Source organism: Miniopterus schreibersii (assembly GCF_964146895.1).
Source record: "Miniopterus schreibersii genome assembly, chromosome: 20".
In the NCBI taxonomy this organism is placed as follows: Eukaryota; Metazoa; Chordata; class Mammalia; order Chiroptera; family Miniopteridae; genus Miniopterus; species Miniopterus schreibersii.
This window is the reverse complement of record NC_138122.1, coordinates 9,185,028-9,212,007: the sequence shown is the minus strand read 5'-3', so window position 1 is coordinate 9,212,007 and position 26,980 is coordinate 9,185,028. Positions and strand designations below refer to the sequence as shown.

The following is a 26,980-nucleotide window of genomic DNA, read 5'->3' as shown; positions in this document are numbered from 1 at the left end:
TAAACTTGGCCACTTTTCATCTGTCCACTCTGAACTTGAAAATGCAGAGTAGAAATGATGTGAATTATTATTATTTTTTTAGCTTTCTCTCTATTACACACCCCAGTGGTCAATTATTTATAGATATCCTGAATGTTTCCTCCTTACCCTGACATCAAGAGCAGCCTAAAAAGCACACCACACACAAGAATGTTCCAAGAATCAAAGCCTCTGATGAGAATATTAGCAAATTTTCCCTCCAGAAAGATCCGAAGTTTGTAGGACTTTGCCATTAGAAAGATCTAAATTCAAATGTGTGGCCTGAAAGCTCTCTGCCTTGGGAAAATTGTTGAAGGTTGTTTAAAAAATCACAGGTTGTTTAAAAATGCACTTGTTTGTGCAGAGCACCCTGCTTAGTGCCTGGCACACAGTAGGGACTCTATAAATACGCATCTCTCACTCCTCCCAACCGTACAGAAACCAAAAACACGCACCCAGCAGTTTTGAAGAACATCTGGTTTCCATTAGGAGGCAAGAAAGGTGTAAGATGGAAGTCTTGCTCCTCTGTGAAATCAAGGATGCATTTCCTGTCCCCACACACACACACACACACACACACACACACACACACACACGACGCGCCCTTAGAGAGGCCGTGTATATTCAGAATCACCCCTCTGCAGCGTAGCTCTCGCTAATCTAATCATTCTCCTGGCCTCGCCGATGACTCGGAGATGTGGCTGTAATCCGGCAGCTCAGAGTAAAAGCAGATTCGGGAATCCTGATTCTCACCCGGGCAATGAAAGGTCGAAGGACGACCACCTACAGGTGGACCTGCCCCTTTGTCAGTCCAGAAACTGTTCAAACTATTCACAAGGGGTGCATGAGCCAGAGGCCTAGATACCATTTGAGGAGACACGCTAAGATGTGCTCCACAAGCCTAAATTTTCCTGGCATCAAAGTTAGTGTCCAGATTCAGGCATGCCAAACTTCGAACTTTTATCTCCATGTTTGCTGTAGTCTGGTGTACCAGTCCCACCGCATCTTCCCCAACAACCCAGAGGTCCCCTGAGGGCGCTGCTGGCTCCTTGGAATTACACTCACTCCCAAGGAACAGTAACAGGCCAACAGGATCCCTCTCAATGTAACAACCTGTGGCTTGGCCTTGGGCTGCTCTGGTTTCCAGAATGAACAAAACAAGGAGGGAAAGGACTTCACTAAGAAGCAGCACATTGTATTAGGGGGATAATCTCATATAACTTTACTAAACTCTGTGTCTATACCTGGCACCATAGCAAATGCCCTACTCCAAACAGAAACTAACAAGACGGAAAACTCAGGCACCTAAGATGTCATTAATTCTCATATGTTTCCTTGGCACAATTCTTTCCCAGAACACGCAGTATGAGATCCAAAGGGTTTTGATGTTTGTTTGCTTGTTTGTTTTTTCCTGAAGTGTCCCTCTAGTTCCATGAAGTTCCTATCAGTCATTAAAATGAATCTCGTTTGCTAAAAAGGATAAACTGAGACACAGAACACCAAAGCCATGTGCCATATATTTCAACATAAGAAAACAGAAGTGGGGCAGAAATTCTTTTCAAAACTCTCTAGCTTAAAAAAAAAAAATGTATTTCTCAAAGTCCGAGGGCAACCTATGCCAGCGGGAAATTGCATATATGTCTAGCAGCCTGTGAAGTAACTCATGTTTTTTTCACTTTTAAGAAGGAACTAACTTTCCGTCTTACTTAGAGGTTGGTCAGGGCCTTGGCATCATGGAGAACTCAGCAAATTTACCTGATCCTATGTCAGAATGATCTGAGCAGCCCCACTTAGAACTCACAGTGTGTGGGACTGACTATATATAAAATAAGTAGGGGAGATCAATCTCTAGCAAAAGAGAAAAGGGAGCCTGATTGACAGTTTTTGTCTCAAGCTAATGTATATTATTATTATTACAGTAAATGCACCAATCAAGGTGTACTCATCAAGTCAAAGAAATATTTAAAATGTGGGTGGCTGCATGGACATGTCAGGGGGCTTAGAAAAATCTAGCTTTGTGTTCCAGCTCTGCCACTTACCATGTAACCTCGGAAAAGAAACAGCATCGCTGCTCTGCAGGTTCCCTGTCTGTAAACTATTGTCAACTTCAAGGATGACCATGGGGCTCGAACGTGGCACAGTCACATGTCAAGCTATATAATGCTGCCAGATTACAGCCAAGCATTAAGTGAACTGGTAAACAGTTAGCACCCATAGACCTCAGGATTTGCCAAAATTCAACAAGCATCCAACTCTGTGACACTGGGCAAGGTATTTAACCTCTCAGTTTCTTCATCTGTGAACTGGGAATAATACTAAGCTATTAAGGATTAGGGTAAAATAATAAGGTTCTTGGCAAATTAATAAGTTAACACATTAATAAGCTAGCACCCAGTAACTCATAGAAAAGAAACAAAACATAACAAAAAGGTAAAGATGAGCGGATATGAGACGAGCTTACATAAGTACCGGTAGATAAACTCTACCCTATTATCAAGGGCAGTTTTTCGTGTTTTCCCCAAGAACTGGTATGTTGATCTTAGGTCCCTGCTTCTGAGAGAAAAGAGTAACTGTGATGGGCCTTTCTCAAAATGTAGAAATAACATCAAGAAAATGATTTTCAGATACCAACTGTGTGCAAGCGATGTTGCTCTCCCGCTGAGGCAAGAGCAGCCTTTGAAGAGCTTCCCGCCCCCCAACACACACCTGTAGCTTCCCGGACAGATGGACAATGGACAGACGGCTAGGGAAACCAAGGCAGGGGGTATCCTGTCTGCCCTGACTCTGTGGGCAGCTGGGCCTGCTGCAGGGTCACCAGCTGCTGTGCAGACACCATTCCCTGAGCAGCCAGAAACAAGAGGGCCTGGACCTGTCCCTCTGTACAGACAAGAGGCGGGGGACCTGGACTCCGTGGGCATGGCAGGAAGAGGCACCGAGGTGGCTCCGGGCAGATGCATTCCTGCTGCAGCGCGCCGAGAGGGGGGCTCGGATGAAGTGAGCTCACTGCTCAGACCACACGCTCGGCCTGAGGATGCAGCTGGCCTGGCGGCCTCACCTCCCGGACCCCACCTCCCCCTCCTTCCTCCAGATCAGAGCCCGCCTGGAGCTGCTTTCAGGCTCATGGAAAGAGGCATGTTTCGGGGAGCGAGACCAGGAGGAAGGTCTGACTCCCGGTCCAGTGTCGCCTGAGACAATGTGCCGGCTTACGTCACTGTAAGCAAGGCCAGGGACAATTCCTGACGCCTCTTTCGGTGAAAGGTAACCTTCGCAGATACACTCGAAGTTCCCCCAGCGATTGAACTGTGATTCACAGAATCTGGGGATTAACAGAACTGGGGGGACAAGGTAAGTCATTTTGCCTACCACCTGAATGGCAGCCCGTGCTCTCCGGAGGCCTTCGTTAGTTTAAATGGTAAGAGTCAGAAAATGTCAGTGTTAGGAGAAACTTCTAGGCCATCTTCTTCAGTTAATTTCTTTGACTGATGAAAAACATGAGGTCCAAGGTCACAGAGATAAACAGTTGCAAAGCCAGGGCTAAAATCAAGGCCTCCAGACAGTGACAGGCTCCCCAGGGTGGTCATGGTATTTATTCTGTACCCAGGACTTATTCCTACTGTACTGACAGGTCTCCCCTTATCATTCATGAATGCTCATTCCACTCCATGCATTTAACTGCTATCCAATGATAGAAGACAATCTATGCATAACATATAGAATTAACTTAAATCTTAGGCAAAGAATATCAAGTAGAGAGGGAAAATGTTTAAGTGTATAAATATTAGAAGTATAAAAGTCATCGCATGGGAATTCTGCTGAAAATTTCCTGTGATGGGTTTTCTGAAGGGTCTTTTAAAGTCAGACTCAACAACATGCTCTGATTTTAAATATAAATGATAACTAAGGAATTATCCTAGCATAAAACTGTACCTGCACAAAAGTCTCACTGAGAGCAGGGGTTCCCAAATACTTCAAAAAACATATACCTACACTTCCCAGGTATACCAATTCCCTGGCCTGACCTAGATTCATTATTTTCCATTTGTACCTTGAAACTACGTACTATTCCACAGTCATCTCTGAGGTTTAACGCTTAGCCTGATAAACTGATATAGAGGTTTTAACAACTAACAGTTTGAGTGGGAGGTAAAGTAATGCTACCAAGAGAAAAAAAAAAGAAAAAAACCAACCACCTGTCTCATAAGCCTCTTCAATAACACTGCTCTGTCCTTAAAAATCTCCATCTTTCAAAGGCAAAATTCATCCTGAGATTCCGAGTGCTCTCGCCTAGGTCCTGGCCTCACACTTCCTTCTCACCTTCCTTCCTAGAGTGGGGGTACTTTGCTTCATATTTATGTAAGTCTTTCTTTCAACCCAAACTTTCAGCAACCTTCCCACCCCGTTTTCTACCCTTAAAATCCTCCTATCCCTGTTCTTACCCCTCCCTCAAATGCCCCTGAAATACCTTTGCCCTTGAATCTGACCCATGAAATTATTCTGGCCCAGAACTGTTGGAAGAAAGGGCCCAACTGGCATGGAAAATACAAATCATCACTGATGCCCACACATTTCCATAAATTCAAATGATGGTCCTCCTGCACCCCTAGCCATGGAAGCACCTGGAACACAGGGACCACTTATCTCTGAGTCCTCCTGATCAGCCACACACCAAGGAGGGATTAAAAGTACTCAGCAATGGCCCAGCCAGGCGTGTCTCAGCAGCTGAGCATCGACCTAGGATCCAGGAGATCACCGTTCGATTACCGGTCAGGGCACAGGCCCAGGTTGCAGGTTTGATCCCCAGTCGGGAGCTGCAGGAGGCAGCCCATCAATGACTCTCATCATTGATGTTTCTCTCTCCCTCTCCCTTCTCTGAAATCAATAAAGATATATTTTTTTTTTAAAAATAGTACTTAGCAATGATTACACTGACCAAGAGTGGGAACAATAGACCCAAGATGAGCCACCTGGCCAACTGAGGCTGGAAGCCCTACCCAACTGCAATGTTCGGCCCATATGAGGATTTTCCCAAAAGTCTACGGAATATCACATTCTTGCATTCCTTTCTTCTGTTATTCCCTTTTGTTTCTGCATTACTTTCGTTATCCTTCCTCTTTTCCTTCCTCCTTGAGCCAAGAGGGATGCTGCAACAGAACTCACCATTCCCTTCCTCCCTTCCTAAAGAATTGAGGTCTTGCTCTTTACTTTCTAGTTTTACCCACTTTAATGGTACAAAGACTCTTTTTTTTCCTCTTTTGACCCATTTGATCCCAACAGAAGAACTTCTCATCTTGGAGAAGCATTAAAACAAAACAAGGACTTTAACTGTCTGCACTTGTTTAATGATGACATTTCCCCTCCCTACTCAAAAATTCATTCTTTCTTTCACCCTCCCCCCACCACCTCTTTCTCTCTTTCCTCTCCCACCCCCAGAAAGCTTACAGTTCCTCTGCGGAACCCTGCATAGCAAAAGTTAACAGCTTAGCATCGCGACCCCAAAGTTACCAAAAGGTTTCAGATGTTTGAAGTGAACTTGTTTGAGGTTGATTTTTAGTTGTTTCTCAGGCGCTGAGAAATATTATATTATGTGTCAAACACATTTAAAAATATAACCCATGGTTGGAGGAAACCACACTGCACTTGAATCGCTTCAAACATCTGGTCCTCTCAGCTTACTTTGGATGGTCTAAACCCTAAGATGAGCAACTAAGAGTAGATAATAAAAAGAATTTTAGCATTCAACTTCAGTGTCTAAGTAGCTGAATCTTGTTTGCTGGGACAATTCCAGCTTATGTCTATGTTCTGGTGAAATCAGGAACAGCACCCATTACACTCTCAAAAGTGTCCTGGTTTAGATAATAAATTATATGATCTCCCAATTTATACACCATCAAGATCTGGAATCCAAATCTGGAATCCAATAGCCTATAAGCCTTCCACTGTTACTTTGGGTCTTAAAGCATGACCTGGGTCAACAGTTTACGATTTTCAGAGAAAGAATGAAATGCTGCAGAAAAGAACAACTGAAAGAAGCTGGTGGGAGCAGAAGCAGCCACATCTCAAGGGTCCAGTGACAAGCTGCACCCAACCAACAGAAACTGGAAAGCACCTGGGAAATATAATGAAGTTGGCCAAATAATCAATAAATGTTTATGGCTTAAACAGCAATATTTGGAGTGTGTCTGTAAGCATGGCTCCCTCCCAATGATATTGGATCTCCTGCAACTTACACCACAGACCAATTTCTTTCTGCATCTGCACGGAGACTATAAACTGCAGAATTAAATTAAAAAGGTAACACAGATAGACACAGGGCTTCAGAAAAGGAGCCAAGGAGGAAGAGCCTATTTATGCAATTTAAAAAACATCTACTGACAGCATGAAAAAAAGATATCTTTAACCTAGCTGAAAAAAGAACACATGACAAGTAAAGGTGATAGATTTGGGGTTTGTCTTGACATTCCTCACCCTGAGTTAAGAAGAGCTTAACAGCTATAAGCAAAGAAGAAACCTAGAATGTTGTGAGCATAGAGACAAATCCCATCCGAGATTCTGTCTAAGTGGAGAAAGGGGCCAACATTTCATTCTGGAGCAGCCAGATAAAAACATGGTGACTATGTTGTTAACAGACAAATTCCTCCGCGATGACTGTGTGGGCCCGAGGATGCTAATTATTTGGAGAAAATGCTCCCCACCAGGCAGTGATAAAGGAGCCAATACCTTGCCAGGCGTCTGTCTGCTTCTCTGTTAGCCATGGGCTGCGGAGGGCAGGCAGGTCTGCAGGTGGAACCCTCTGGCTCACTTTCCCTTGTGTGCCAGACTAACTACAAGCAGTGTGCCCTGGCCTGTGAAATGGGCTTGAAAACACTAAAATTTTAGCCCCCCACCCAAAAAACCCACTTGCTGTGCAGACAGCAAAGGTAGGTACCTCTGGCCTCTTTGCCAGCCGGGAAACTCAACTATAATCATATAAAAAAGATGAACTCATTGCGGGTCTGTGTCTCTCGTCACCCAGGTTGTAAGTGAGATACGCAGAGCAGTGTCCATGACGAAAGAGGTAAAACCAGCAGAATCAGGTGGCTCGGGAAGGACGTGACCTTGGAAATGGACATAATCACCTCCCCACCTGTGAGAGAGTAAATACACTGGAATACACTGGAAAAACAAGAGCCCTGGTTTTCTGCCTGGTGACTGGAGGCTAACACTGCTGGAACCTTCCGGCATCTCCCTAAAGCAGTACAGCTGACACCAGGTCTGGAAATGGTGCCTTCACAGGCCCTTTCCCCAGGCTCGGAAGAGTTTTGCAGGGTGGCTGGGATCCCTGCACCTCTTCAACCCCCAAAGCACCGGCTCTCACTGCTTTCTCATACCCCCCTATTTGAATTTCCAGAGTTTCTATGAATTACAAGGGGCTTTTATTTTAGGCATCAAATGCCTGCAACAGCTCGTCAGTTTGTGATTTTCTAACAGTGTGGCCTTGAGCGAATGATGCATCTCTCTGAATATCATTTTCCTCATCTGAAAAGTAGATGAAATCAGACCTCCCCCACCCCAGTGTTAGTGTGGAATGTCATAGTGCAAGTTTATGGGAAAGTGCCAAGTACATAACCCAGGCTCCATACTGTTTCAGGAAGGCCCCTATAGCTGGTGAATGCAAGAATCTCCCTTCAACGCAAACTCATGGGCCACACCACAGCCACGGCCATTCCTTCTGCAAACCAGAGCGGCTCCGAGTGGGGTCCCTCTGCAGCCTGTAGAGCCACCTGTGCTCTGGGAAATGGGGAGCTTCGCTTTCTTGAAAAGTCCTGACCAGCTCTGGGTTTGCAGAAATTCTGATGGAGCCCAGAGCAAGCTGGGCTCTGGGAGGCTGATCACGGCTGGTTTGTCTCCTAGAGGGAGGTGATCTCCTACAGGGTGGTCTGGTCTCTTTAAGAAAGAAAAAAAATGTTGCACAGGCCAAAAAAACACACACACAAAAAGCAAAACAGCAATACAAACCAACCAAAAATGCCAGGAATGCAAGCTCTGCCAACCAAATAAATAAATAAAATGTGAGATACTTTATAATAACTGGACATGATGCATTTCTCAAGACTGCATAATTGAAATACTCTACTTTTCCATCAACCCCGCAAAATGTCCCCATGGCTTCTAGTCTCAGTGGCCATTACGCTTTGAGGGAGCATCGACAAGGCCCATCACCCAAAGTCACTAACCGACCCTTGAGGCTTTAGCTCCGACGGTCGAGACCCTGAAATATTCTGATGCTCTGAAGTGCCCCATCTCAGTGTTTGCTCTCTGGAGCACAGAACGGAGCTTCATTGGCATAAGATCTCTGTTAAGCAGGTGAAAACATTCTCTTTAACTGCGCCTTCCTACAAGTTAAGAGGGGCACACAACAGTGGTAGCTCCTACTAAACATCTCGGGGGCCCCTGAAGATTCTACACCGATCAGGCTCACTTTTTTGTTGGCTCGTTTTCTAGTTAACTGCTAAATAGACTTTACTATGAGTCAGGCACTGTTTTAAGATTTTGGACACATTAATAGATTTCATTCTGATATCAACCTATGAGGTAAAACAATATCACATTCATTTTATAGATGCAGGAGCTGGAGCACAGAGAGATACAGCTAGTAAAGTCATACAGCTAGTAAGTGGCAGAGCTGGGATTCAGACTCAGACAGGTTGGCTCTAGAGTCCCAGCTCTGAACCATGGGCTCTTTAGTCCTTAGTGGGGTGCGGTCCGTGGGGGTCTGGAAGCACAGTGAACAAGCGATCCCTGCAGCCTGGGCAGCTCTGCCCTCCCTTCCTGTCCACACTGATGAAGATGCAAAGACTGATGAAAGAGACGGGGAGAGAGACGAAGCTCCTTCCTATCTCTAAGGACAAGACAGGTCCCCAAGGGATGGACATCCTCTGCTGGGGCTGGAGGGGCCGGGCCTATGATTCTTGTCAAACAGTACACGTCCAGAATTGGAGCCCCCGCTCTTCTCTGGGCATTATACTCGCCTCGCCACGAGGGTGGAGTGGAAGGAGAGAAGAAATTAAGCGACTTGGGAATGTATTTGCTTTGGCACCCAGCCTCCAGCCCTTCACAGCAAGGTCCACACCAGGAGAGAGCTCCATGGACACTCAATAGCTCTGTTTGTTTTAGCCCATTTAAGATCCCAGAGCCCTGTAATGGCACATGGCAATCGACATGGTATATCTCACCACTTAGGGAGAAAATCCAACTCCAATGTCATTTCCAAGTACGGACATGTTAATTTGGTATTGAAAGCTGTGAAAAATCCTGTGAGGTCTCAGTCTAGAAGAAAGGTTCCTGACCAAGTCCTATTCACAAAGACAGGCAAATAATCCAGGACTCCCCGCCTCCCTACTCCCTGTCTCTCGCTCCCACATAATGGGAGTAGGGGACAGGGTAGGGGGACCTGGTTTAATTATTTAAAACCAGATAAGATTGCAAATGAGTTGTCTCCACACGTAAGAAACTAAACCACCCAAAGAATCATTCTGACAAATATTTAAGTCACAGCTACGGACACAAAGCCACGCTGCGAGAAGTTAAACTTTAAACACATGTCCTGTATGGTCTGATGGGCAAAGCAAATCCCCACTTAGCCAGTGTCTTCTCCTCCCACAACAAAGCAGGAGGCCTGGCCAATGTTTTTCCTATCCCTGCACCTGCAAGCTGAAGTCGCAACTGAAGTTTCTTTGCTGAGCTTTTCAAAGGTAACGTGCAGTATCACTCAAGGCAACGTACACTGAGAAGTTAGAAACAGGGACTCATTTCACTCCAGCCGCTGGCTCACTAGATACGCTCAGATAAGTGACTTACCTTCTCTGTGCCTTTATTTCCCTCTTCCCTCTCGAGGGAAGGGTGTAATATTCACATATGTTTCTAAACACCCATAACTAAATAAGTTAAAAGTTGGTTATTATATTCTATATATGTATTTTCAAGTTTCTGCCTTTATTTTCCCCAAGAAAACAAATCGTTTCACTACAATGAATGGCAGAAAACTGCCCAATTCCTTCCACCAGCTGAAATTTTACAGCATTGAAGGCTGCCTCCAAAACCTGATCAGTGGTTTGTGGACCATTTTTGAAAAAGAGAGGCATATAGAGGTGCTTATTATAATGGGTGTGACTGTAGCATTCATTAGGCCTTATTCTACCCACTTTACAGATGGAAAAACTAAGGGAAGTTACATACTCAGGGTTTACTTTTATCCATAACCAAAGTAACAGCATGATATACTTATAATCTCCAAAATTTACCATTTAATTACCTTAAAAATTGCTTCAGCTGTTTACTGTGATCTAAAACATGTGTTGCCAGGGAGTCTTTCATCCCCAACACACGGACTCCATTGTAGGTATGTGACCTGACATACCTACACAGTATTTCCCACAACACCCAATCTGTGGACACATCAACAAGCCGCTCTGAAGGAAAAAGACTATTAACTGAGTTTACATCTCTGCTGAGAACTATCCTTTCACTCCTTGTACATACGGTCCGAATCAGTTGTGACTAAAAGAACTTATTCTGCCTTCCTTGGACCCCCAAACGCAGCTGTCATCGCGACAGCAATTTGGAATTGCCCGGAGCGTCTCTGTGGTTCTAGGTGATCTCAGCGTTGCTCTGACCATCCATCGGCATCCTCATGAGGACAAACAAGAGTAAGCCTTCTTTGTGCACTGGGGTGAATGTTAGGGGGTCTCAGAGGGGGGATAGGACATGCCATGTGTTCGTTAACATTTCCGAAGGACCTCCAAATGACAAAACATAGGCTCGGCTTGTGTTGAAAGTTTAAGCAGAAAGAGTTAAAATAAGCAACTAAATTATGGCAGGAGCAGTGAAGTGTAGCCACAGGGAGCAGCAGCAGCTAAACTTACTGATAAGCTGACACACAGCAACACGTTATAGCAGCTAATTATTTTCCAGAAGGCACCTCCAAAATCACTGATCTCAAAGCATAGCTGGCCGTTCCTTATCCTAAAAGAAATCATTGTTTCTTCTTAAAAGGCACTGATTCCAGGAAAAATGGAGTGTCAGGCTCCATAAAACTGCTTAGCACCAAAAACTGTGCCCAAGGCAAAATGAAATTTCTCTCCTTTCCTTTCCTTCTTAAAACCCTTCAGAGAGGAGATAACACCACCCACTAACCAAAGACCCAAAGTCACACTGGGTGTTGGCATGTTTTCCCTCTTCCAACACATCTTTGGTACCAAAGGGACAAATTTATGGCAGATTAGAAAAAAAAGATCTAGTGAGTGATCTGCGCGAAAAGAATCAGTATGTCTCCCGAAGTTAAGATGATCATTTCAGTTCTCCTCCCACCTCCCTGCCTGCCCTCAATCCAGAGACCCAGGGCTGGAAAGCAAAGCCACATGTGACAGGGGAGCTGGGAAGGCGAGACATTCGAAAATGCCCTGGAGGGCCATCCAGGGAAGACAGACACCTTGCCCGCTTACTGCCCAGGCCCTCCATCCAGGTCCATTTCTGGGGGATGCAGAGTCAGGGGTGATGCCCTCTGCCCGCGTCCATCCCCCAAAAGTTAAAAGATAAAGCCAGAGGGCTCTTGCTCATTTGGAAAAATTAAGCGGGAATGGGGGCGCTGGGCATTCGATAAGCTTTTTCCCACACCTCACAGAAACACAGCTGTGAAAATAAATACCCCCCCCCAAACAAGGGTCTCGGGCCACCAGCAGTCCCCCCCTCTCTGCCTCTCTCCAGCTGCCACCAGCATCGCCCCGCTCGCTCGCTCAGGCACCCGCGCGCAGCGGGAAGGACCCTGCGAGGGGACAGCGGGGTGGGCGCCCGGGCAGCCGCCACTCACCCGGGGACGGGAAAAGCTCCAGGTCCACTTTTTCCGTCTTGATGATGGTGAGAGTCGGCTTGAGATCGACGGCCGCCTTCATGGTGCCGGGAGCGGGGGGCGGACAGGACGATAGCAAGTTTGCTGTTATTCTTGTCGCTTTTCTTTTTCGCGGGGGTTCGTCCCAGGGGGAAAGGGGGACGGGGGCAATCCGATTTTCTTCCCTAAAAGCCTCTGATTCGCGCCGACTCTCCCCCGCGCCCAGGAGGAGCGCGCCCGGCACTCGGCGGCGAAGTTGGCACTTGGCGGGGAAAGTCGCGCGCTCCGCGTCCCAGGTCTCGCCGGTGCCGCTCCGCGCCCGCCGCGCCCTCCGCGCCCGCGCCCCGCCCGCGCCCTCCCGGCCCGCGCCCTCCTCTCGGCCGCCGGCTGCCTCCGCTCGTCGCCGCGCCCGGAGCCGCTCGCCTGCCTGCTTCCCTCCCGCGCGCTCTTCCCTCCTCTTTAGGGCGTTTCTCTCCGCGCCGAGCCCGGCGCACCGTCTGCGCCCCCCCAAGTCACCCCCCCCCCGCCCTGGACCTCGGCGGGGGGGAGGCGGGCGGCGGGGCGGGGCGGGGCGGGGCGGGGCGGCGCGGGCCGGCGGCGGCGGGGCGGGACCCGCGGCCAATCGCTAGCGGCCGCCCAAAGCGAAAGGAAGGTGGGCGGGGCTCCCGGCGCCCACGCCGTCACCCCGCACCCCCGCCGGCTCCCCGCACCCCGGCCCTGCTCCCCGCCGCCCGGAGCGGGCATCGAGCGCGGTGCGCCCCTGGCGAACCAGGGCGCGCGGGGCGCAGGCTGCGTGCAGAGGCTCCCCCCCCACCTCGGGAAAGTCCCCCTGATTCTCCACGCATTCTTGAGGGCTTGGTCACCCGCTCCGGCCCCCTCCCCGCAGCAGCATAGTTTTGGAAGTGCGTGTGCATCATTCATTCACAGAGCCTGACACACAGGACGTGAGGCATGCGGGCCGAGGGGCGCGCGTGCGACCGAGCGGGCGGGCGCAGGGGACTCGCGAGCCAGTGTCCTCGGAGGGCGTTAGGAGGAGTGGACTCCAAGGGGTTAGTGAGTCAAGAATCCGGACTGTGTTCTGGAGAAGCTTCGGTTTTCCAGAACTCACGAGTGTCATCAAGAAATGACAGACCTGCCCTTCCTAAGCCCAAGGTAGTCCTCCTGGAGACCCCCCCACAGAGGCTCCCATTCGGCTGTGTTATTGGGAGAGTCCAGAACAGGGCCCCCAAACCAGAATCAGTCCTGGGCCTCCATAAGCTTCATTCTACCTAGAGCAGTGCAGGCGCCCAAGGGCAAGTCATTGTTATGTCTGATTATGGTACCATTGTCCCTTTCACAGACTCTCCTCTGCCAGTTAAAACTGACAACCGCCACCACCAAAAAAGTGATGCAGCGGCTCTGTGGTGGTAAAGTTCTGGAGTACATCACCCATGACAGGCCACAGTGCACAGCCCCTGCTCCATTTGGGAACTCCAGACACGTGGACACCACAAGGTAATCCTGAGTAACTAATGATTTGCCACTGGTACACTGGTTATCAGAAATGGGGATAGTTGGTCTTAATTAACAACGAGAAGACACAGAGGTACGTACATCTGCTCATATATAGAGATAGCTGGAGCAGACACTGAGATCTATCTTTGAGTAACTAAAAGATTAAATATAAATTTTTCTGAACAACCTTGGAGAAAGTTATTTTTAATAGGTATTGTTTCCTGATTTCAAAGCATATGTTGCACTCCCACAACTGGTCTGTAACTGCAACCTCTGCCTCTGATAAGTTTTAACACACCTGCTTACTTTCATCCGAGCCCAGTTTCTTAGTCTCCTTGAAGCGTTCTAACTTGCAGGCTTCCCACAGCACACGAGGGAAGGAGCCAGCAATAGAAAATAAATCTTGAACTTCCGGTCCTAACTTCGGATCGTGCCCCTCCTTCAGTAACCAGGGGAAAATATTTGTATGTAATAATCCTAATTTTGGAAGGATTGTTGTCCCCCAGCTGTGTTTCCAAAAGGTATGAGAAAATAATGCTGGCCTCCAAATGACAAGAACAGGCATTTCTGCTCCTGGGGAAAGCCGGGAAACAGCTGATGAAGGAATTGTACATTTCACGCATCCAGATAAGCCACAAACAAAAGGATCTAAGCCGGTCCTGCCTTACCCACTATGAATACATTAGCAGAAGAACTGAGCAAATCAAGTGTCCCTTTGAGGAATTTTCTCTCATTGATGTTATCTTAAGAAAATGTTGGGTTTTGTTTTAATTCAAGCGTGTGTACATCTCTATTTTCAAAAGCAGCTTCCTCAGAATGAGGCCTTCCCTCTCCTTCCCCCCCCCCCCCTTGGGCTCCTCAGCTTTTTCTCCAGACCAGCCTGAGCACTGCTGCTATTACCCACGCTGCACTCCCACTTTAGACACCCAAAGAGCCCTCCCTGGTTAAAATGTAAACACTTGCCACTCTAGCAGTGGGGGGATTTATTCCTCCAGTTCTTCAACGATGGCAACTCAATGTTGTCAGTCACCCTTTTCTCACCCAGCCGTTCCCAAGCACAGACACTCAAAATGTCTGAAGGTCCCAGTCAAGGAGTGGGGTTGGGAACACGGTGCAGTTGGGGAGAGAGCGAGGAGCCACCGCAGGCCTCCCAGAAAGTGACATCTACATGAGCTGATCACGAATATTGATGTTAGCAGGATTTATGCAGCTAACCTTGTGGTCGAAACTTCTCTTGGGACACAGGAGCATGTGGACAAGTTAAAATACTACAGGTATCAACTTCATTAATCAATTTTGATAAATGAACATTTTAATCTCTTTAGGACACAAGGAGATTTTCTTAAATGTTTCTATGGACTTAAGATGCCATTTCTGTCTTGCCCTATCCTTAAAAAACGATGCCTGCCCAGTGCCTGACACGTCGCAGATGCTCCATAGATATGTATTGAGTGATGAACTGTCACCTTCCAGGTCATGTGGGCTTCTGTTTGCCACCAATTCTTTGTAATTCAAAGATCAAGTGAGTTTGATATGCCAGGGCTTGGGAAGATGGGTGAAAAACGTCAGTGACTCCGCACATATGTCTGCTTTCTCCCACATGGCAGAGCAGAACTTCTACATCACTCAATTTCATTTGTGCCTCAGTTTCCCCACCAGCGAAACAAGGTCAGCTGGAGCCTTGCCTTCCACTTGGCAAGTAGTTCCTAGAGTATATCTGATTTTTAAGGTATTCAGGAAAATCCACGGGGGACATGCTTTCTAGCTTTTGCCTTACATAACGTGGCATTCTGTTCACCCACACTTGGGAGAAAACAGAACAGTATTTTTCAACATTCCTTAGACTTAGGGGATTACACCCAGCAAGTGCTGAAGCTCCTTAAACCAGGAACATCGTGCCAAGAAGGGTAAAAAAATGAGGCTGCAGAAGTTGAAGGACAAGGGTGTGGAGCTAGACGTTACTATATAAGAAAACAGTCACACTTTTACAAGAATTCCCTCGAAAACATGGAGTGTGTAAAAACACATAAACTTTCTCAGTTATAGTCCTCCCTCAACTCCACCCCAAACTTAATAAAAAGGTAATATTAAAATACACCTAATTTCAAACACGGGAGCCAGACTCTCCTCTCCAGAAGTGTGCTAGAGTAAGTTGTCCATTTCCTGAATTTTGAACTTCGACAAACCAAAGGATCTCTGAGTCTCAAGCTAAAATATGCTCTATTAGAGGTAAGTACAAAAACAGACCACTAACGGCTGATCCAGAACAAGCTGATGACTCACAGATGTTAATGTACCGGTTTAAATGTAAGATTAAAAAAAGAAGAAAGAAAAACTCCTCGATTAACAACCTGTCTGAGTTTGTGGTTGTTTCCCTTTGAGAAAGGGCAACAGTCTCTGACACAGAAGCGGGCTTCTAAAGCTCAGCTCTAAAGCAAGTGGTTTCTGTGTGATACGTGGAGCCATTTAAAAGCACAAGGGGAAGGGAGATGCCTGGGGGCTCTGATGTCCAACATTATCAAGCAGCAATAAAATGGAAAATCAGAGATTGGGAAAAAAAAGAGAGAATAACTCTCTTAATTAAACGCTGATGTCAAAGGGCCTTGGGGTCAATTCAAGAACCCAAGCTGGGGACTGGCTCTGTGACCTCACCAAGGCCACTTAACCTTTCTGTGTCACAAGCTCATCTCTGTTTCAGGGAATAAAACTAGCCCTGGCTCTCACTACCATGTAATACAGACTCATTAGCTATTGTTTAGATGGTACAATAAACAATGAGCGATAAGAGGAGCTGCAGTTAGGGGGGAAGCAGGAGGAGGGATGGGCAGGGCCAGGGGAGGAGATGGGGCCTGTTTGCCTGGGAAAGCTCTCCATAATAAAACCCAGATGAAAGTGAGGAGTGCAGGCTCTGAGTGAGACTCGGGTTCAAATTCGAGCTCTAGCAGCTAACCAGCTGAGTTACTGCACACAAGTCACGTGGTCCTGAACCTCAGGTCCCCCACGTGTGAAGTGGGGATCATAATAGCACCCACCTTTTAGAGTTGTTTGGAAGATTAAATGAGAAAATGCATGCAAAGCAATTAGCACAGTGTCTAGGTCAGAGAGAGGGCTCGATTACTATCAAATCAGTGTTACTGCTGTTAAGATCCAGGAAAAGCTAGAATATTTGAGAAAACATGTTGCATCTCTCTATGGCCAATCCCTTTAGCTTGGACCCTCGGGAAAAATGATCATGTTTAATTTAAAATTCTCCCCAAGCCTCCTCCCAACTTCCTGATTTGCGAGCTCACCAGCTTTGGTCTCAGTTGGGAAATTCCAGCACTACCTGGTTAGAAGAGAGGACTGCAGATTTATATTTGTTTTAAGGGTCACAGAAAAGCTGTGGTTCAAATTCAGAAGGAAGATCACGATTTCGGTGGCTCTTTGGAGACAAAACCTTAGGTCTTGGCTTCGTCACATGTTAGAACCAGATGAGAGTGTCTTAGAGAGAGGCAAGTCCAGCTCCCCTATTTACCGGGATGGGGGTGGATGGGTCAGAGAGGATAAGTCATTCTCCTCAAGGCCACAGAGCCTGAAAAGGGCAACAGCAGGCTCCCCTTGGCTGAAGTTCTCTCCTAGCAGCTCCTTACGTTTACAGCTGGAGAAGTCCCACCTTTCAGCTCGGTCTGTCACCCGACACTCTTGAGACACGAAGAAGGATGCAGTGTACACAAGAACAGATAGACGATCAGACTCAGTTTCTAGAAATATAAGCATCTTCTCCACATTGAATGCCTTTGGGCAAGTACATTCCAGGATAACCACTCTCGCTCCCTGCGGAAGGCAGCCTGGCATGGGCTGTATGGAGAAAGGGGGTCTGGGCTGGCTCTCTTGCCGTCTGCAGTTTCCTTGGACTGTAATTATGAACCACCCAGCTGCATCTGCAGCCCCGACAGTGTGGGATGGATTGGCCCCATACACGGGCCAGGAGACATTTTAAAATCCACCAGTTTCGACATCCTATATTCCACTTGCCGCAAATCGGACCCTAATCACACAGAAAGAGGCGGGAGCTGCCCGTCAAGGCTGCAGGGTTTCCGAGGCTTCCCCCAACACCCAGCCTGAGCCCGTTTCCCAGGAATGCTGCTCCCTCCTGGGTGGGGGTAATGCAGAATGCATGCTGCACTGTGAGCCTTTGGGGATGGTATAATTTGGATCCCAATGTAAGTTGTCCTAAATTGGCCTCTTGAGTGAGGCAGAGCGAGGATGGCATCAGCGTAGACGGCAGGAGAACCGATGTTCCTAAATAACACGGCAGAAGCAGGAGACCAGGCTCCCGCAAGGCGCTCCCTCCCCCCGAGAACTGGATCCTGGCGCCTCCCCAGGATGCAGGTGGTTTCATCTGCTGGAAGGCTAAGGCCCTCCTCCGATCTTACCCTGCTCGGCTCTCGGTTACAAAGACAACACCGGACTTCAAAACAGATGTTCTCTGCAGTTGTGGTCTGAATCTTAAATGAAGATAATTTTGTTGTGGAATCTTCCCCTCCTCTCCTCCCCCTTTCATTGTGAAACGCCAAGTCAATTGCCCCAAAGGACTAGCATTTACCACCCTAGAGATGAAGGAGCAGAGGTGGGGTGGAGAATTTCTCCGCCCTGCTGTTGATGCTGGGGCCAGGCAGAGAACGCAGATAGCAGGAGAAGAAATATCCCTGGCGGGAAAAGGGACCATGGTGCAGGCGGAAGCAGTAGAAGGGACCCCCTCCGAGAATAGTGGAGGGATAAGGGATGGGGGCCGGAAGAAGGGGGACAATGGGAAGGGCGGAGGTAGAGTGACAGTAATCCTACGTCTTTACCATTCTGAGACCTAAATCCCCAGGATTCCAAAATGAAGTTAAGGCTGGTGATACATCCAGTACTTCACAGAGCCGATTTAATTGTCCTGCATGGCCAGTAGTGATGAAATGACATAAAACAAATCAATAGGAGGGCCTCAGTCTGAAGCAGTGGCACAGGGTACAAAGTGGGATGCAAGTGACAGGGTCTCAGCAGGTCGCAGGAGATGCAAGGGAAGGTCAAGCCGAAAGTCTACAGCGAACACAGAGGCTCTTTCTCAGGCTTCCCCAGACATGAACATTTGCTGAATGCAAAGAATTCCCCTCCCCGTCCCCACGAGGTGTCCCTTCTGTGCTCAGCAGCCCAAGCACAGCCCCAGTGCCTATCTGGATGTGCGTGTTTGCCTCCAGGCGGGGACTGGCTCCAGTCCTCATTATAACCTATGTGCTCAGCTCAGGACTGAAGGGGCTCAATAAACTATGCTGATTGTTTAATTAATGAACAGACAACTTCCTAACATCCCAAAGATAGAGCTTTAACTCAGGTATGCCTTATACTGTTTTGTGAGACTTCAAGTTCCTCGAAGTTTAAGGCTAAGGAGAGAACCAGTAACTCTTCCAACAGCAAAGGTCTTGATAAACTTTTACTCTGCTCCTCTCACCTCCTACCTCTCAGCCCTGTAAAGGCAAATGTTACCAAAGGTCACCATATTTGTTTTGATTTTCATCTGAGTATAAATGGGTATAGCTGTTTGTGGAAAATGGCACTTGGCTCACCACAAAGCAAACCAGTTGTTTTGCTGTTGGCCTCAGCTTGTGTAGAGCACGCTGCTCATAGTCTCAGACTGCCGCTGAGACACAGTCTTCAGAATTTCTGAACATTAAGTTGAGTCTTTTACTTCACTGATCATCATGAAAGTAAGATGTACTTGCTGTAGTCATTATTTGTAAGATAAGAAAATGCATAAAATGAACCCAGTTGCTAGATACTTTATAGGGAGCCCAGTGCCTTTTGTGAATCCCCTGCACCTTCTCAAATGTACTATAACTGCCCGGGTCCCCAGAAGCGTTGCATTTTTGGAATCCTTTGGACATACTGTAGGAATCCCCTACAGGAAGGGAAGGGATGGGCTGAGAGTGGGGCTGGGAATGGGGAGAGGGCGAGTCAGCTAAGCCACTGCCACCTTGCAGGTGGTGCAGAAACACATAAAGAATGCCTGCACTCTCTTGCTGGCCGGACTGTGGCAGCCTGCCCTTCCCCACACTTAATTAGTTATATCTGCTAATGAACAGGGGAGCTGTGTCAATGGGAAAGCAGACTGATCTTAAACCACAGAAACCAAAGAAATAATGCATTTGGTTAGGGCCCACCATTGCCTCTTAGCTGGGATGGCGATCATGAACACACATTATTTGGTATCACTTCCTTCAGGCCTAGGTTCATGTAACAGGCCCAGGAAAACATGAAATGCATCACACTGAGACTCTCTTATTAGCCAGTAAATCTGCTGTTCTTTGAGTGCATCACTGCGGACATCTACGAACATCTCACACAGGACTCTTTCTTATAATCCTCTCCCAAAGACATGCTTAGAGAGAGAATGAACGTCCATGTGAGAGAGAAACATTGATCAGTTGCCTTCCATACATGCCGGGACCAGGGACTAAACCTGTAACTGAACTGGTGACCTTTCGGTGCACAGCATGACACTCAACCAATTGAGCCACTCCAGGTGGGCATATTTCTATCCTGCCTTTAGCATCCTTCGCTGTACAACATTAGGGTCTACTGAATCAATACAAACCCTCCCTTTGGCAATGCTGAATCTAGTAACAGAGGGGAAATGCAGAGCTCTTTGCAATTCCCTTGCTGTTCCAGATCTCTTTTTGTATGGGAACTCTCCTGAAAAATGTGCCCAGAATCTGAGTTCCATAAATCCGCAGGAAGATAAATCCACTCAAACACCTCTAGGGTGTCCAGTGTAATGATTCATACTTAGAATTTACTGAGCAGCAAATACGTCACGGAGGGAAAGCTGACAGTTGAAAAACCACCTCAAGAAGGGATGTGTCAACTTCTCCGGGATTGCAGCTCACGTTTCATTCTCTGTTTTTAAAGGCCGAAAGGAGACGAAGCCTCTCTAGTTTACAGGGAGCCAGCTGTGCGCGCTCGGCACCCTGCGCAATGAAAACCTTTCTTCCTCCAAGCCGGTGAAGAGCAGAGAGGCAAGTCCGACATGCATCGTGCAAGAAGGCGCCGTTTAATCAGTGAGGCCTGCGCAGCCCTTTCAGGCGTCCAGGGCCCGGAGTCAGAAGCAATGTAGGGAATGCGGGGAAAGAAGAGTGGAGGAAGCATGGACCTTCCTTCTTCGTGGAAATGCATTTCACCGGACTGATCAGAAACACATGTTTCTGGGAAACCATCTTGAAAGGCTTCGTCCCCCGAGAGGCCCAGGCTGGGAAGGGCCACAGGGACGCCTTGGGGAGGGGAGGGGAGGGGAGGGTGAGGTGCAGCTGGGCAGGGAGCTGGCCACAGACTGTGGGAGGAAAGCACAGGCAGGCAGCTCTCTCGTGGCAGGTTCCCAGAAGAGATCCCTTTCCAGGAATTAGAAATTCTACATAATGCTGAGAATTTTTAAAGAATCAAAAAGATTACAGACTCTTCTTTCAGGGAATTCCACAGCATTGAGGGAGACCAGATGGCTGGCAGCAACCACTGCACCTCCAGGAAGGGCCCGGCATCCTCATACATTCCTCATTTCCAGTGACCAGAGAGTACTTTTTTTTTTTTTTTTTTAATTATATTGAATTGACTGAAGTGTGGGGGTAAGGAGACACTTCCAAATAAAAGTCCATGCTTCCAAATGGCCCATCCGGAGACCTGCAGTTTCTTGCCATACTATCAGGCTTTGGTTTCCTAACTGTAGAGAAGGGATTTCAACTCTGGAACAACTGAAGAGGCAAGTAGCAGACAAGGGAAGAGCTCAGGCTTCGGCAGAAGGTAGACAGCAGTCTGGGTGTTAGCCCTGCCGTTCCCCAGCTGTCAGTCCTTCGGCCTCAGAAAGCCTCAGTTTCCTCCCCTGTAGCATGGAGCAGTCAGTGCCCAGTGCACAGGGTTGAGCTGAGTGCAGAATGTGCCAGGTTGGATCTAGAGTGCATACTCAGCAACACGTCACTGCTGGTTTCCACTGGAAAACATAATTGTGACCTCGGATGCAGTGAGTATGAAATTGTCATGGAAGCTCATCCAAACCTTGGCATATGGTGTTCTCCAAAGATATTAGGACATGGTGGCCCCCCTTGGTGTGTGCTTTTAAAATCAGGACATAATGATAAAGATAATTTTAGGTCAGAGTCTGCAACTTGCACAAATCCTGACACCACCCCCTTGGATGAAGGGGATTGATTCCCATTATACAGATGTGAAATGCAGCTGTGGAGGTTCTAATCGTATGTCCACAGCTGCATTGCACATCAGCAGCAAAGAGGAGAACATGCTCCCTCTAAGATTCCTCCCGCTATTGAATTCTTGCCACTCCGGGTTGACACCCACTCGGTGGTTTTGTAACACCTGAGCAAAAGAAGAACTTACACAAGTGGCCTCGCCATTTGGCTTTCAAGCTGGTCAGTGATTTAGCAGAATTTTATTCACTGTTCAGTACGTCCCCTGTACCGCGCTGCTGAGGCCTTCTCCAAACTCGCCCCTTTCGTGAAAGTCTTCTCTTGTATTAATCCCATCTTACGGTTTCCTTACTTAACTCTTTTTCTGACAGCCAAAAGTTTCTAACAGCTTAAGTTGTACTGTAAACCTGGACCTCTAGCCATCCCTAGTTGGGCTACACAATTGCATTTAGTTACAGGATGCCGGACCCAGGTGGCACTCCTTCTGAGCTTGGACTTGCTACCCAGAACTCAGACGAAGTGTTTTAACTTCTGGTGTCAATCGTTACCTGTGCTGACCAATTGCCCAAAAGAGCCCCAGGGAAAGGTATTCTCCCTGCCACTTCTGCCACCAGCCAGCACATCACTGCTCTTGTATTGCCCTCTAGCAACACAGACTGCACGATTTAGAGGGCATGGGCTACATGATTTGCATTCTGGCACGACCAGTGCCTGGCACCTAGCCACCAAAGCTGGCAGCATGGACTATACGTAACCTCCACACTGGTTCCATTTTGGCAAGATTAACGCCCTATCATTGGGAAAGTGGACTTAATTGGTTTTCTGGGGGTACTTAGTTAAGTCACCCCGCCCCAGCTCCAAGTTGATTAAAGTGTAGCTTTGCCCTTTCCAACAAGCGTAGCAAATAAATGGGAAATACTCCCAAATGCACATGGCCGGGCCTCCCATTCTCTCTTTTTTCCTAGTGACTTTGGGGAGGTTTGGGCACTGATCCTGCACACACAATACTGTTTTTGTTCCTCTTTTCTCTACAGAGCAGCCTTGAATAGCTCTGTCTAAAATTATAAGCAGGGGCAGCCCTAGGCTCCAAGAGATCAGAGCCCTCATGCTGGGCCTGAACAAAGACCCCGCTTTTCCCCAACAATTAGCCCTGCAAAAAAGGACATCTATCTCCCTCTATTAAAACCACCACGTGCCTTCAAGTCAGCCCATTGTAAAGTTAATTAAATAACACGCCTCTCTCCCCATGCAGGTCTCCTGATTAGCTTTCCTCTGTCCAAAACCTCCGCAAAGCGCCTAGAGATAGGCAAGCCAATGTTGCACTTCTCACAGGCTCCCCCATCACCAGTGTAGCCTTTGAAAAGCCATCTTATCAATACTGCATCTGGTTCGTTCTGCATGTATTCATCCTCAGCTCAGACTTGAGTCACCTCTGGCCTCACGGAATGGATGAGATTTATATTATTTTAAAAATAAATTATTTGGGAAGGGAACATTTCGGTGACCATGTAAAAATCTTTAGTGAGAATCCACCCACATGAGAGTCTCAAACTTTATGAAGGACCCACAACTGTAGCCTCAGAGCCTGGGGGAGATGCAGCCAAAGGTATCAGACAGGAAAGCAGAAATAAGTGAACACATCGCGAGCACAATTTTTTAAACATGACGTAGAAATAAATTCTTTGGGAGATGTCATCTTGCTAATAAGATAGAATCAAAGTGTAGGACAAAAGGCCAACACTGGCCCCTGCCCACCTATGAATCAAGGTTCACTGCTTCCCCCCAGAGGGACCCCGTATTCCAGCAACCGGGACTTGTTCGAGTCCCTTGAACACACCCTCCTGCTTCGCCCTTAGGTGCACTTTTACAGGTCTTTCCTCTTTCTGGAAAGCCCTGGTCCACCTGCCCCATGACGGCAGCAAACACCACCAGCACCCGCCCCATGACGGTTTCCAGGCCCTTCCCGGATACAGTCCTGCCGGCCTCCTCCGTGTTCCCACCACATAGGCCCTGGCTGAGCCCTCTCTCCACGGCAGACAATGGTCTCAGCCCTTCAAGGGCAGGAGCCATATTCCACTCAGGTTTTAATTTCCAGCGTAAAACACAGACACTTAAGCATAGTAACATAGTAACTGCTTAATAAATGTTGAAAGAACGGGTCAAGGAGTAAATGAGTAAGTGAATGAAACAATGAATAAAAAGAATGAATGAGCTCGGCTGGTGTGGCTCAGCGGTGGAGCATTGACCTAGGATCCAGGAGATCACGGTTAGATTCTGGGTCAGGGCACATGCCCGGGTTTCAGGCTCGATCCCCAGCAGGGGACATGCAGGAGGCAGCTGATCAATGACTCTCTCTCATCATTGATGTTTCTCTCTCTCTCTCTCTCTCATCCTTCCTCTCTCTGAAATCAAGAAAGATATATTTTTTAAAAAAGATGAACGAATGAAATGACCATTTGATACTCCATGTGATCTATGATAGTAAGACCAGGCCTACCACCAGCCTCACTACAGATGGCCTGTGTACTTGGAAAAGAATATTAGTATTTTAAGACACAGTTCTCTCCATTTGAAAGTGTCCCATCTCATGCACATGCACACACTTTTTAGATACAATTTTTTAATAATGAAATTAAAGGAGACCAGGCCAGCCATTTTCTATTTTTAATAGTTCGAGAGCTTAACTTTTCAAACCAACTCCAGTCTTTGAAGCTTCCAGCTTATTTAATTTTTAGACCATACAAACTTTTTCCTTCCAGGTGTTTTTAAAAAGACTCGCCAATCTGCTTGCGTGTCCTACACAGATGAGGGATCACTACACTACAAAGAAATCCCACAGTTTAAATTTGCCATGAAATAATCATGGGCCTCAAAATTAGAGATAAAAAAAATTAAAGCACCTGGGGAAAATGAATTTGAACTCCGCAAAATCCCCAAACATTTTTTAAAAAGAAGTGAAATTCATTGAATGATTCCAACCCTGAATCATAAAGCCTTGTAGCAAAAATCACAGCCTGATGACCCCGTATAAATTCATTTCTAGCCCTAGCCGGTTTGGCTCAGCGGTCAGAGTGTCAGCCTGTGGATGGGAGGTTGCTGGGTTTGATTCCTGCCGAGGGCACGTACCTGGGTTGCAGGCTCTACCACAGTCAGGGCCTGAGCGAGAAGCAACCAATCGATGTGTCTCTCTCACATTGATGTTTTTCTCTCTCTCTCTCTCCTTCCCTTCCACTCTCTCTGAAAAAGCAATGGGAAAAATGTCCTCAGGTGAAGATTAAAAACAAAAAAATCATTTCTACACATGAGGACACTTGGGGTCAGCTCTTCCCTTATTATTTTACCGTCACAATCTCAACTTTCAAAAGAGGTGTTTTTCCTAATATTTGAGGGTGTCTTCGATGTAGAGAGAGAAATCAAGGCATAAAGACACAGGGGAGAGTCCTCACGTGATCATGCAGCAGCCATCACAGTTAACAAGTAATCGGATCAGCAGAAATGCTCACAGCCTCCAAGCTGAGACCAAGGGAGAAAACACCGCCATTCACCTGCAGGCCCCTGCCCCGGCAAGCCCCTGCCTGCTAAAGTGCAACGCCCGCCCTGCAAGGATCAGACGGACTGAAGGCCCTAAGGTTAAATCCTGGCTAGCAAGAGGCTTTGTTACCCGCCTTTAGCACAGTGCCCCTCCGTTGGAACATCTCGCCCTAAGGCAGCCTCACCAAGGCCTCTAAGACATGTAGAAAACAGGGTAACAAACGAAGACAAAGCGATCTGCCTCTTTATATAGATCCATCTCCTCGAGGGACCCCCGGTGTGAACACAAAGCAGCCACTGAGCGTTGAGCGGGTAAAAATCGCACCTGTTAATTCATCAAGGACAGACCGAATAAACTACAGGGCAGGAATAATTAGCTACAACAGAGATAAACAGAAAACGTGGTAGAAAGAGAAGGGTGATTGGGAACGAATGTAAGTGTGAACGCCGTATTAATCAAAGAGAAACAGCAGATGCTTATGATCAATGCATTTTAATCAAAGAGTAGGAAGGTAAGAAACACGCACTGTAAATGTGAGTCCTGTCGTGGGGATGTTGGGCCCAAGCATTAAGTACACTGGGCAAATCCCATATTATTAGGGTCTCAAAAAATAGCGTACTTTATGTGGGATAGAAATAGCTGCTTTCTAAATCCAATTGAGGGGTTGAGCACTATCAAAAGACATAACGCAGACAAATGAGGACACACAAGAAACCTCTCATTAGGAAGAAGGAGAGCAGGGGATTGACTACATCCAGCAGCCCCGCTGCTAGTTAACTTCAACACATCCCAGTTAGCAGGTTATTTAAGCCTCGGCTTCAGGGTAAGCTGGCCACGTAATTCTGCAAATGGGATTCCTTAGACGAGCGATTAAGTGACATCCATTATAAGCATCTTCATAGAGTTTGGGTCATTTTGGTTTTTTTTAATTTATTTTATTTTTAGATTATTGTTTACGTTCAACATTATTTTGTATGAGTTTCAGGTGTACAGCGTAGCGGTTAGACAATCATATACTTTACAAAGCGTTTCCCCCGATATTTCCAGCGCCCACCTGGCACCACACATAGGTGTTACAATATCACTGACTAGACTCCCCGTGTTGTGCTTTACATCCCCATGGCTAGTTCTACTTCTCAGTCCCTTCACCCTACTCACCTAGTTCTCCAGCCCCCTCCCTCTGGCAACCATCAGTCTGTTCTCTGTATCTATGAGTCTGTTTCTGTTTTGTTTGCTCTTTCACATTGGCTTTTAGTTTGGGTCATTTTAAACCTTCTATGTGCCAGACCCCAGAACTAAATGTGAGTAAGCACAGCTCCTTTCCCGTCATTGAAATAACAGGACTGTGTCACCTTGTCTGGCCCGGAAGGTCACAAAGCACTTCCCTCAGCAGCATCTTCCAGGTCCTCTGAGAAGGTGCTGTCGGGGAGGGCAGGCGCCCCAGCCCGCAGCCCGCAGTGTGTGCCCAGGGTGCGGAGACTCTCCGGTGCCTTGCACAACTCGGACTCAAGTCAGCTGCATGAAATACTGAAGACACACATCAACTTGACCCTTTCAAATTATTCATAGGCCCTAAATCACTCCCACCTGCCACTCAGAGACCTGTAACTGTGGTTTTCTCCTGCCAAGTCTTTTGTCATTCGCTGGATTTCTCATTAGACCTTTTATCACTTACTTACCACAAGCCTTCTGAGTCATTATATTCCCACCAAGAAAAGTGTGTGTAGAGGGAGATGGAGGGAAGGCATGGTGGTGGAAAGAGATTATTAATGCATTAATTCTTACCCATCTCCACTCAAAATAGCGGAAAATAAACGAAGCTGTCATTGGGAGGTGGAAACAGTAAGATCCCAAGTGATG

The 26,980-nt window shown here is 47.3% G+C and overlaps 1 protein-coding gene across 3 annotated transcripts in view; it reads right to left on the bottom strand.

The window, feature by feature from the left end:
* ETS1 (ETS proto-oncogene 1, transcription factor) overlaps positions 1-26,980 on the bottom strand; it is a 123,298-nt gene that overhangs the window by 51,207 nt on the left and 45,111 nt on the right. Inside the window, exon 1 of one of the 3 annotated variants that reach the window (XM_081123033.1) lies at positions 11,864-12,240. The exons of the other annotated variants lie outside the window; for them this stretch is intronic. Within the exon in view, the coding sequence (XP_080979159.1) occupies positions 11,864-11,945 (82 nt within the window). The 5' untranslated portion in view covers positions 11,946-12,240. Of the gene's footprint in view, positions 1-11,863; positions 12,241-26,980 lie in introns of those variants that run through there. 3 annotated transcript variants of the gene reach the window in all.